The sequence below is a fragment of the Eurypyga helias genome, unplaced genomic scaffold, assembly GCF_000690775.1.
Source record: "Eurypyga helias isolate BGI_N326 unplaced genomic scaffold, ASM69077v1 scaffold1570, whole genome shotgun sequence".
Classification (NCBI taxonomy): Eukaryota; Metazoa; Chordata; class Aves; order Eurypygiformes; family Eurypygidae; genus Eurypyga; species Eurypyga helias.
Window position 1 is genome coordinate 17,404 of NW_010224841.1, and position 12,972 is coordinate 30,375.

The 12,972-nt window shown below is 47.2% G+C and overlaps 1 protein-coding gene across 1 annotated transcript in view; it reads right to left on the minus strand.

The window, feature by feature from the left end:
• Positions 1–12,972, minus strand: part of LOC104506074 (collagen alpha-1(XXIII) chain-like) — a gene marked incomplete at its 5' end in the record, with an annotated part of 46,290 nt that overhangs the window by 15,837 nt on the left and 17,481 nt on the right. Inside the window, 3 exon segments of the mRNA XM_010146888.1 lie at positions 3,020–3,046; positions 3,697–3,723; positions 5,569–5,595. Coding sequence (XP_010145190.1) covers positions 3,020–3,046; positions 3,697–3,723; positions 5,569–5,595 — 81 coding nt within the window.

Sequence of the window (12,972 nt, forward strand, 5' to 3'; positions counted from 1 at the left end):
GGTCACGGGGCACCGGCCGTTGGGTCCGACCCTGTGTAGCAATGTAGTCTTAGAGCACAGACACCTCGGAAGCTGACAATTTCCAGCTCTAGAGGACTCGATTTAGCCATTTCAACATCACGTTCCAGAATAAGCAAATAAATAAAATACAAGAGAAGTATCCATAGGAGTGTCCGAGAGCTCTGCAGGATGCTTTCCATACCAAACTTGTATCTGCAACGTGAGCTTGGCAAGCACTTTTTGCAGGAAGTAAGAGGAAAAAAAGCTACTTTTCTACCTGCAGCCAAAACTCCAGCCTGTCACTACAGACCCAGCTCAGCCATGCCAGCGTCCAGTACCGCAGCAGCTCAGGATACGGTGCAGACGTTCCTGGTGCCATCCCCATCGGCGCTGGCTGTTGAGCAGGGGTGGGCCGTGTGGGTCACCACAAAGTTTCTCTCCTGAGTTGAAGCCCCTTTTCTCCCTCTCCAGAGCAAACCTGGCGCTGCTGCCACAAGCCTTGTGCATCCATGAGCCCAGATGTGCAGAAATGCATCAGTCCCAGCATCTGTCCAAACACCTGAACAGTCAGTAAGAACAGTATCACCCAAGCTAAGGTAACAAATCCAGAGTGGTCATCCCAGTGCTGGCTCAGGGATCGAATCTGGTTTATAAAACCAGTCCTTTTCAGAGGCATAACAGTATGTCTGATTTTAAGAAAGCAAAAGTATCAGGACACAGCGGTCCCAGCCTTGACAGCAATCTGCTTCGATCCCCTTCTTCCCTCCCCAGAGCAAAGGGAATCTGGGCCTTGTTTCTCCCTGTAAACACACTTATGTGCATTTTGTCCATATATTTGGGTACATTTACGTTCCCGTCCTGGTTAGGTGAGGCTGCACAACAGCCTCCTGGATGCTGCTCGCAAGCACTAGTGTTCAGAGCCTAAGACAACCCGACGTGAACGCATTCCTCAGCTCTCCAAAATCACCCTCCCGCATCCGCGCTGGGCTCGCTCGCGTGTGCAATAATCTTTTTTGTCCATGCTGGCAGCAGGTGTTTACTAGTGACAGAAAGCAAAGCAGCACAGACATGAACACGTTCATAGCTAATCCCTAATTGCCTTCATCTCCCTTCCACTGCAGACAGTCCCTCCAAAGCCACCCAAGCATTATTCTCTTTTAACCTATCGTTCCTGACGATAATATTTTTGCATTCACGGACACACACTATCCCCACTCCATCCCTGTAGACACGCACATTTACGAGGGAGGCGGCGCTGGATATACTCCTAGTTATTTATCCTCCTGTTGATGCGACGACTTGCTGCGACACATCTTTCAAAATCAGCTAAACAAAGCCACCACTGCAGCTTGAGGAAGAAGATAGATTAAATTAAGAAATAAAAAATAATCTAAGACAGATGGTATTAAGAAGTTCCGTATCCGATCCACAACCCAGAGTATCTGGAGACAGAGGAAGCTATTTTCACAGCCAGGCACCAGTTGTTAGACCTACTGGTGCATGGCTCAGCCAGGCTTGTTCCTCCCCGCTCTCCCCACCCAAATTGTTTCTGAGCCTTTTTCTTACCCTTAAGCAAAAAGATAAAAATCAATGGAGCAAAATCTGGACAAATGCAGATCACGAGAAAAAGAAAGCACATCTTTTAAATGGCAGATGAAAACACAGGACAAGTGTTACCGCGGGAGCTGGCACCCACCCCTGCAAGCCCAGAGCATCTGCTGCAGCGCAAACAGGAGCCGCAGCAGGAGGTGGGTTACCGTGTTATCCGGCAGCACGGACCACAGGGGCTTTGGAGCCTGAGCATCTCCCCAAAGTCCTTCACGGCCCCAGCCGAGGAGTGAAAGCTCACACCCATATGCCGCTGCATCACCTCTTAAAGCCTTTTCTGAGGATGTGGGTGGGCACTCCGACAAGGTTGAGACCTTATGCCGACCCCCTCCTTAGCCACGCAGGGCAGAAATCTATTGGAGAAGTTTTAGGGGCTCTCAGAGCCCAAGGGTGACATTTCCAAAGGCACCCAAGGCGGTTAGGAGCTGCTTCAGAAAATGACACCAACTTCCAAATCTAACTCAACAGCCTCTAAGAGCAAAAAGAAAAATGACTCTGAGGCATCTCTGCCCGGCATTAACCACTGAGCTTCTGCTACATTTCCAGCAGACATATCTAAACCTACCAGCCAACTCTTGGGTGCCACCTCCAAATCCAGCCCCTCCATGGGGCATGTATGCCAGCATTCCAACACGGCCCTGCCATGAGGTTCCCAGTAGGTGCCATAACCCATGTCAAACCCCAGCCCACCTTGGAAATACTGAAGATCTTGCTGTGATCTTTCCCATCTCATCCCTGACATGGGAGACTTTGTGTTACCCCTGCCATCACCAGCATCGCAACGGGGACCATGGGACAGCCACGTCCTCCTCACGCCCCATGGGGATCCATCCTGATGTGCTGCAGTAAATCTCAACTTCACGCAGCCCCACAATAGCCAGTTCCACAAGCCTCCATTAATTTTTTTACATTACAGTCAAAACAGTTTTCCCTCATCACACAATTACTTTCAACCCTTTATTTTCACAGCAGCCTAGATAGTTCCTGTGTGCCACCACGCTTGGCGAGAGAAGAGGAACTTTCCATCCTGCACAACACCGTGCTGTGCCTTGCCTTGGGATACCAGTTCTTACCACCAAATACTGGTGCTCTAATGCCAACAAATAAGGAGCATAGCTTCAAGAGAAACATGGTGTCTGTCCCTGACACTACAAGAGGGAATCAGGAATAGGAAAGTCCAGTAAAAGCAAAACCCTCCATGAGGTACCTGAAGGTCTTCAACACTTGTTTCCCCATGGTCAAAGATACAAAAACCACCATCTCAGAGAGCTCCAATGGCAAAATTAAGGTGCTTCCAGAACTGTTACCATACCTCAGTTTGCAGCAACAAAGCTGCACGAAACCTGGCTTTGTGCAGTGACCAAACCCAACCAGATTTTAGAATAAACTGACATGTCGTGTCACTACTTACCCTCGGGCCGATGTCCCCTGCTTCACCCTGCGCGTCAGGCAAAACAGCAAGGATCAGCTATTAGAGCTCAAATTTCAACCACGAAGGACCGAGCGTAGGGTCAGCTGGACACGGGAACAGCCACAAGGGAAGTGACAAGAGTCCTTATTGCTCAACGTATTCAAAACCAGGGAGGAGAAGGGCTCAAGACAACACAATAGGGAATGATTCTGCCCTGGCAGGCAATGAAACAGATGATAAATAAGAGCGGATTGTTTCCAACTCTAAGGCTCCCCTAGCAATTGCTTATGTCCTACACATGCAAGGATTAACATAACTTTCAGAACAGGAATGACCTTCTTCGGCTGCTCTAATTTTGTAGGAGGATGTCATGCAAACACAGAGCGATGGAGTCTACAGCCTTGCTCTTGGGGGAGAGCACCAAGAGAGTTGTATGCCACTCTCCTAACCCTTAAGGGGTTATCAGGAACTCTGTGTTTTTGCAAATTCTTTCTGCCCTCCGCCTTCCTGGGGCTTTGCCCAAAAGCAACCCGAGAACCTGGTGTCACGGCTGCATGTCCCAACAAAATCCAGTGGTAATGTCATGCTGGCGTATTGGGATAACCTGAACTGAAAGAATTACAGCAGAAGGATATACCGCTGCTTCCCCAAAAGCCACACGTTAATGAAGTCTTTACCTTTTCCCCTTTTGGTCCTGGAGGTCCCTGGAAACACATAAGGAGGATCCCAGTTAAAAACCAACAGACTCATCAATGCACACAACATCAAAACCAAGGAGACTGCATCAATTCACAAACCCGAGCCATGTTCGCTATTATTTTAAGTTTTACATGCTATTATTTTAAGTTATACACTACTTCACATGAGCAGCATGCTACCGAAAAGTGCCAGCGGGGTCCTGCCTGCTCTTGCCAGGACAGAGGACCGGAGAAGGACCGGGGCAGGGCAGGCAGCATGACAGCTGCTCGCAAACATGTGACTCTAAATAGATGCGAGGGATTTCTTGAAGTATTAAATCACTTCTAGAAAAAACACATGCTCAGCATATCATTACAACAATTATACATCTGTTAGAAATAAACAAGGAGGATGGGCTGCGTTCTTTGGCCTATTTGCTGAAGACATAAGTCATCATCCCCCTAAGCAGCTTTCGGTAAGGCAGGCAGGCAGAGACATGCTGCAGCCCCAAAGAGAAGCCGCAGAGCAACACTTTGATGTGCCTGCTCTGCATCCTCCTTCGAGCACAAGACACCTGAATCTTGGGGTTCAGCCCAATTCACGGTGTTTCCCGAAGCAGGATGCAGTGGGGGGAGGTCAGCAGAGAGACTGACAACGGCAGCATCTGCATCCCCGTGCAGCATCCCTCCTGCTGTTAATTCGGCTCCAAGCAAAGCTGCTGGCCCCTTGCTGTCACTGAAGAGATCACGAACAGCCTGGTTGGAGTCTGGCTGTTCAATTAGTTTGCTTTTTCGCTGAGATTCTCCCTGTCTCTCACCCAGGTCTTGCTCCTGCACCGTGCACACGCACAACTCGCAGCCACTTGCCTCCATGCTCGTGCCAAGGGCACTCGGCACAGGAGTGTGCTGCTGGGATTTGTGCTGCTCTTCCAGTTTCTTGGCATTTTTTTTAATTCTAACATGTTATCTCTAGATTTCTTTCATTCACATTTGTCACCTTCAGGGGTAGGATAAAAACCAACCAAAGCAATACACAGTATAACAAAATAATCCCCAACAAAATTAAGTATCTGGAGTAACTTTCTGATTGCAAACACTGAACGACTTCAACCCACTTTGAAAATCACTGCTGGTTTAGGACCAGAGCTTGAAAAGATTCCAAATGGTGCCCTCTAGTGAACGTGGGGGAGTAGAGTGGGATTTGGAGACAAAATAGAGAGCTGTGGGCTGCTGTAGCAACCATCCAGCCCAAGCAATCTGAGCTGGCTAGGGTTTGGTTAGCATAAAAATAAGAAAGTCTGTGTTTCTGTATAATAAGAAAAGAGTGGAGCACCCAAGTATCCAAAGAGCTTCCAAGAAAAAATTAAGCCAGACAAACAGCTCATAACATGAGGTCTAGGCTGCTCCTCAAGGTATTGTGTGGACCCCGGGCACTCTCAAGCACTTCCCACTTGGGCTCCTTTGGAGGCGAACGAACCCAGTTTGGGAACAATTATTTTTATGATATCACTTTGTAGTGCCAGGAACATGCAACCAAATTAACGACTTTGCTTCTTCCAAGGTGCTACTGGAGTTTATTTCCCAGATTTTGGTCTGCACCCATCTGCAAAACCTCCGTGAGCTGAGCTGGCGCGGGAGAGGGAGAAGCTGCCCAGATGAGCTGACAGGTCACCTCTAGCTAAGCCGGCCAGCTCTGGCTCAGAATTTCCACTTGCATGTGCCACAGACCACAGATTATCTTTCCTAAATGTGGTTTTGTCTCCTAAACATTTATGTATGTAGTAACAGATGAGTAATACTTGAGATTCTGCCTATCTATTGCAGAGCAGCGTGAGTAAAGACATGTCACATTTGGCACTCGGTGCTACTTACTGGTTTGCCATCCAAACCAAGAGGCCCCTGAAAAGGGAAGGAAAATACAGTATTATTAAAAAGAAACAATGAAAAAAGAATCAATTTACAAACACAGCATCAGTCATGCTCTGAAAGAGGCTCTACGTACGTACAGCACCACCTTTGGCTACATTACTTATATACCTAATCCTTCGTCCATGCAATCCAGGAGGAAGGTCTCACAGAAGTACAGTAAGAGGCATCAAACAATTTGCAGAGTATAAAGGAGCGCGAGAGGAAGCGACAGGATTAGTGACAGGGACAGGGTGACACTGCTCTGGCACAGCACGCAGGATCCCTGAGGTTTTTAAAGACCCTACAACAGCAGCAGTAACACGGGTCTGATTTGGTTAAACTGAGCAGGTCCCGGGAGTGATTCCCATCTACCTCAGACCTGAACCATTTGTTTTATCAAAGGGACCTGCTGAAACTCTCCCGTTTTCCCCAGGGTGTGGGGATCAGCTGCCACTGTCCTTAATGATGATCTTAAAAGGTCTTTGCCAACCTGAAAGATTGTCTGATTTTAACAGATGTTCAACCTGAAAATGAACGTGGATTTCTTGACACGGATTTCTGAAGTGATCAGATTACACTGTTCACGTGATGTGTGTTGTTTCTCATAAGGAACTACCAGCACACAACTGCTACGTAGCAGTAACGAAAAAATTGAATGCAGCCGCATCCATTCACACAAAGGCTTGCAGGTCACAACCGAACTACTTCTCCTCACACCCCTTCATACCTTATCTCACCTCGATTCCTTACATTATAACACCTGGGAAAGAAGCTCCATGGACCCAATGCCTGAAGCTATGGTTGTTTGCGATGGTTCACCTGAAGCTCCCTGTGCAGCTCTGACTTGCAGAAGACGTAGGACCCGAGCAGAGAACTTGCAGCACATTCAACTTCCCAAAGAAGCAGAAGTATCAGAATTTTTTTTTCATTTGCAATACCAATTCATCAGCTGTTAGCTATTCTTGTATCTGTCTGCAAAGGGACATCCAGAAGGAAAGACAATGGCCTATTCAAAGGATGTTTGAGGGAAAGCACTTAATGCTTGAGAGAAACAATATCTGTTGGGGATGCAAAGGGGCTGTCAGCCAGCCATGACATTGAATGGGCAAGAGTAACTCAGACTTCTCAGTATTTTGTTAGTCTGGGACAGACTTCACTGCTCTACCTGCCCAGCCAAACGCCTGCGTGAGCCGCGGCAGGGTTCCAGAGCAGCCAGCCAACCACATGTGTGAAGTGGGAGAGAGAGAGCATCTGAAATCTGGGCTTGCCTACCTGACTGCAACTTTCAGGAGCACCCATGGGCTGAGATAGTTATTGCCTTTTATTTGAATTCCACTCCATGCCATTTTAATTTATGATGAAGCTATCTTTATTTGATAACTAAGGAACAGGAAAACAAGTAACGCCCTATTCCCCCAGTGAAAAAACACCTCTATAGAAGTTTTCATTTTGGGGGAGGGACACACATCCCTTCCACTCTGCATAAAGCCTAAGAAAAGAGCCAGTTTTCCAGACACCTTCTTAGAAGGACTTGAGTACGAGAAAGTGGAAGCAGGCTCATGCTGTGCTTTTTGCCCAGGAGTAAGGTTCACTCATGCCTTTGCCCACACTCAATGACAAGCCTTTTGCTCCAAATCACACACAGAGTGATCAGATTTTACATAACTAAACGCTCATGAAATTGGGAGAGGGTGATCTTTCTGCCTAAGACAAACCGGATGCTTTAAGACAAGGTAGAGAGAAAATTCAACCAGCTTCCCCCAAGAGATGGTTCTGACCAAAACCATCACTGCACTGGCCAGGTGGGGCAGAACCCCTCACAAACAGTAACATAAGCACACTGCGTTCCTGTGAGCGTAATGACCCCAACCACAGCGCATGCCCATGGCCATCACCTGGGTGAGGACATTATCTGTATAACGATACCTATTTTATACTATATTTTACTGACCTATTAATTAATGATAGATATTTATATAATGATGACGAGAATGTAGACACGGTGCCTTGGTTTGGCCATGCAACTTTTCAGCTTCAGGGGAAGATTCAGATGTCTGAAGAAAACCTCAGATACGTTTTAAAACAAACCATGATTTTTCAAGTTTCTTTTGTTTCACAGTAGAAGCTCAGAAGTCTTGAGACAACACTAAAACATCACCTCTCGCTGCAAAAGTGAGATTCACCCAGTGCTGAGAGCAGCTGAAGGCTTGGGAACAGTTTTGAGTTTGTAAAAAAGGGAAGATGTAGAGCTGACATGCTCTGATTCACATGCAAAAGCTTTTCCAATAAATAATGAGCATTTTCCCTTACCCCTGCTCAGAGCAAGCCCAGGTGCCAGCCTAGCTAACTGGCCCTCTGCCTTCTTCCTCCGGTGCTGTTACTGCTGCTGGCAGGGCTGTACTTGCTCTAGCAACACTATAGAAATTTTCAGGGGGAAAATATCTAGCGAAAATGAAGCCAGAGATTACTAAGAGGACAATCCTTCTGAATTGAGAAATCTTCTCTCATGGTTATTTTTAATATTTCCTGCTCTGCTAAAAATTAGCACAGGGGCCGGAAGGAACCCTGCAGTCAAATTTTAACAAATTCAAAGGGCTGCCTTCAGTCTCTGTGGTTTCAAAAAATGGTCAAGCCTTACATTTGAAAAGGAGGAAAGTGTCAGAACAAAAGAGCACGTCAGTATTTTAGTATCCCTGCAAAGGGCCCTGGGTCATTAGGCAGCATGGTTCACAGCGCAGCCACGGAGCAAGGACCATCCTTTCCTATAGGCTCTGCCATAAATCTGCGCCAGCAGGACAGCGTCTGCTGGCGACACGGGTCCTCAGCACATTTTTGTGCGAGAAGAAAGCTCTGGCAAAAGCTGTGGCCAAGCACGCTCTGCCAGACCCATCACAAGGAAAGTGGAGAAAGGCAGCCAGGTTGCTGTGCCTCCTCTGAGCTTCCCAGCTGAGGGAAAAGGGGAGAAAAGGGACTGAGAAATAAAATGTGAATCTTCCAAATAGCTGCTGAGAAGCACTGGCACTAACTGCGAATGAACCGAGTACAAGAAGTGCTCTGGGATATCACCCCGTTACTAATTACTGCTACCCCCTCCTCCTTCCCTGAAGTCCCCAGTGCAGAAGGACCAATGGACCCTATAAAAAAAGCAAGTTTCTGCAATACCACCTCTGCTAGAGTTACCATTTGCCCTTCCCAGTAACGGCATTTAAGTATCTGCGAAGAGACAGACTCTGCGTGCGAGGTCAGTCATACGAGGAATCACCCCGCGCACACGGACTGCGAAGGCTGTGAGCCCGGACAAACCCTTGGAGGAAAGTTCCTCCAGCACTTGGAAAAAGCTACTTCACAGCGTTCTACAACACAAATTCCCCTTTAGTCCATGACTGCATGCAAACCTAAAACCTACTTTTTCACTACTAGGTGCTAGTTTCTTCCTCATGTTTTAAAAGCAAACCGCTTCTGCAGCTTTCTTGCAAGCACAAAACAGAGATGTTGACGAGACATGGTTGTTTAAGTGTTTGTAAGACGAACTGTTTTAATTCAGAAAATGATTTACACTGGTTATTCCCCACATCAGTATATTTGTTTAAAAAAATGGAAGCAAAGAATATTTGGAACAAGGGAAGATTAACTAGCTTGGCTGCCAAACAAGGGATACCATTCTTCTAAACATGTTTTCTGGGTAAATCAATAAAATGCCTTTTTTTCTTTTTTCCCTTATTTTCAAAACCACTAAGAAGTGCAGAGCTTCAAAGCAAGTCCCAATAAATACCGTGCTACCAGATTTAACCAGGAAACCTTTTACACACGACATTCACCGAGGTCCCAGTTTTGCATTAGTTAAGCTTAAAATTGATCCAATCTTTGTGATTTAGCCAACACCTTTTTGAAAACACCAGCACCTCCAGCAGAGCAAGTCCCCTCGTGCCATGGTGGCCAGAGTCCGGGGGGCTGGTCCGACCTCCCCAGGGCTGCTGCCACCCCGAAATCAGCCTCCGTGGCCCCTGCATCCTAACCAAGGCTGACAGGGGGGTGCTGAGACCACAGCTTCCTGCACACAGGTATCAGCTGATTCATAGCCTTCAAGATGTCACAGAAGTAAAAGATAAGCCGGACATAAGTATTTATTTAGCCATTAAGTTGCATTTTTGGATCAAAAACTCCTTTTAATGTCAGGCTTCACTAGCACATCTATCATCAGAGCAGCAGGTAAGAGGAATCACTGCTAGCAGCGGCAGCTCCCACTTGGATTAGCCCTGCATCTAAAGCACAGCAGGAGGCACTGAAGATGTTGCAGAGCATTTTCATTTGACCTCTTCAATCGACCAAACCCTACATGTGGTGCAGCACAAGATGCAAGAGGACTCAGACACAGGCACAACCACTTCTGCTTATACATCACATTACCCCAGGCCTGGGGACAGCTGGGTGTTCAATTTTTCTGGGGACAGTTCACTACCACTAAGTTTTTGAGTGTTTAATGGGAAACTCTTCTGCTTTGGTTCTCTTCCTCCTCCATCCCATTTGCTGCCACTGTCCTGCATTGCCTCAGAGCCAGGCCCTCCTTGTTTGGATACAAAACCCTATTTCATTTTACAGGGGAGGGCAATTAAGGGTTCCCCAAAATCCATCTCCCTGCAAACTTCAGTCCTGCATGTAATATCCAACCCCAGTCTTAGGGGGATGATCCCAAAGGGGCTGCTGCAGGCAGTGGGGTGAGCTGAGCCCCCTCGCCTGCAGCAGCTCTCACCCCTCTCCCAGATTTCTTCCCAAAAGGGCCACCTGAGTGCACCCCAGGCATCACCCACAGCATGGGGGGGGGGGCTCAGCATCACCAAACCCCAAAAAGCTCCTCTGAAACCTCTCCTGGGGTAGAACCATGTGCCACAGCCAGACCCGACAGCAATAAATCCCCCAACAGGAGTCAAGAAAACGATGCAGAGCAGTAGCTTGATAAGGGCCAAGTGTGTGTTAACAAACCAACCAAGAAACCACAAATCTGTGCCCTATTCCAGAAGGAAAAAAAAAAAAAAAAAAAATTGTCCTCAGACTGCTGGCCAGCCTCTACCCATTCTTTGATGGAAACGGAGCAGAAAGGAGCAGTAATTTGCTAAAAACTTCACCCATAATGCAAACCAGACTGCGGGGCTCTGCAAGGGAGCAGCCACCTCACAGGCTGAGCTGGTCCACACAGAGCATCCGGTAGCCACGCACAGCCAGCCTGTGCAAGGAAAAGCCCACCACAGGGCAGAGATAACTACAAGGGTTTCTGAAATCCTTGGGAAACATAACCAAAACAAACCCAAACCCTATCCTGAGGACGTTTTTGGGGCAGTGCAGGGCCCTGCCCACCGCTCAAGCCCCTCCTTTACATTGCCAGCATGGGCTCACCAGAGAGCTTTGGTTCCCAGGTCTCTTCCCAGACACGCCAACCACGTTCATCAGCGCTTCGTCATGGAGATAAGGCACCTCTTCCTTAACCACAAGATACACCTCCTTCCGTCTGTTAGCACAGCCCCCTCCTTGTTCTGCTGGATGTCTTCTCAAAGATGCTCCAGAAAAATACCTGGAAGCAAATCTAACACTGACCGATCCAAAGGGCTGGAAAGCATTGAGCTGGAGCTGTACAGGACACTGCTTGGGTTTGCAAGCAAGGATACCTGGATAAAACGCAAACAAATGGAACGACAGAGCCGGTTCCGTTTGCTCCTCCCAATGCAAAGCAAAGGCAAGGAGCCACCACCACAGCCAACTGCTTCGATTCCCAGGCCAGCAGAGCTTTGCAAGGAGCACCCAGGCATGCCAGATCAGCTCATCTGCTTCTTAGCATCATTTCAGAAGCAAGAGCTCACTCATCTGTGCATCACATTGCACCAGTTTTCTTCCAAAACAACAAAGTGCTTTTATGGAAGAAAGAGTCCCCTGACTACCCCCAAATTTCTGAAGCTTAAATGAGTTCCATGTGTTCTGTGCAACTGCTTGTTTCAAGCATTTGGTGCCCAATTTGGTTTTGGATATTTTTTGTTTAATGTCCAACTGAGAGAGATGAGATGGCCTCTGTGGTTGGAGTGCAATTTTGAAGTCAGTAAGCAATTGTTTTGGTGGAATATTGACATACCAAGGAAAGACTTCAGCCTCTTATCAGCTTTATATTCTTTCCCGACCAGGGCTGTCCCTGATCGACAGCTGCTGTTTGGATTACCTCTCTTTTGTGGTTAATGAGCAAACTTCATGGTTTTTCTCAGTTTTCCTCTGCCTGCAAGCCAAGCCTCGGTACCACAGGGCTGAGCCCAAGTGCACTGGAAACAGAGATGCAGAAGCCCCAGCTGCACTCTCACTCGAAGCAGGGAACCAGAGCAAAAGCAGCATGAGAGGCCAGAAGCCAAAGCCCTGCTTCAACCAGGCACCGGGTGGGGAAGGACCTTTTTCCACCATCCATCCTTCACAGCCATCCTCATCGCCAAACCTCCCCCCGGCATGAGCCAGCTCAGGATAAGGTGGTCAGACGGGTCCAAGACATCACTTGGAAGTGCATGCCCTGTAGGAGAACTCTGCCTGCAGGCAGAAAAGTTCTCCCTCCCGTTGCCACCTTCACCAGACCCTCTCCTCTCCCTGGCCAGAAACACTGAAAGCACAAAAGATAAACAAATGAATCCACAATTCCTCTACTGGGTGGGTTATAAGACAATTTTTTATTTTCCCTGTGGAAGAATTACCTCTAAATCAAAAGAAAAATAAACTGCTGCCACGAAGAGCTGGTCTTTACAAAAATCATTGTTGTCTCCACATCAGAGAGCCAATAAAGAGACATAACAGGAAAATACACTAGGATCTGTTTTCCCTACTTAAAGAGGTTTCCCCCTCTAGGCAAATAATTACGTGAATTGGCCACAAAACTGATATTAAAATAAAATGAAAAAGACTAGAACTACAAAGTTTGCCTTGTAAAATGAGTATTTGTTACTTGTGTCTTTTGGGCTCTTACTGGGAGAAGTATGTGTGCAAATGGCTTCATTCACAGGAGATGCTCCTTGAAGTCTGAATGTTTGTGAGTAAAGATACAAGAACAAACACAGGACTGAACCCTAAATTACAGTTATGACCTTGATGAACCCAGCTAAGAAGACAGCCAGCTTACCCACAGAAGCCTTCATTTTGGGGACGAATACCGATCACGACACAGTGCTTGAAAATATCTCAGTCTAGCGATGCCAGATGTTAGATATGATTTTTTTTTTAATACTGTGCATGCACAAGCAACCAAAACCCATGCAATGTACAGGCAATTCGTGTCTGCGCATGAGCTACCACCCAGGGTCTGGAAACCATCCGCCTACTGAGAAAAAACAGGAGAAGTCTGAGATCTAC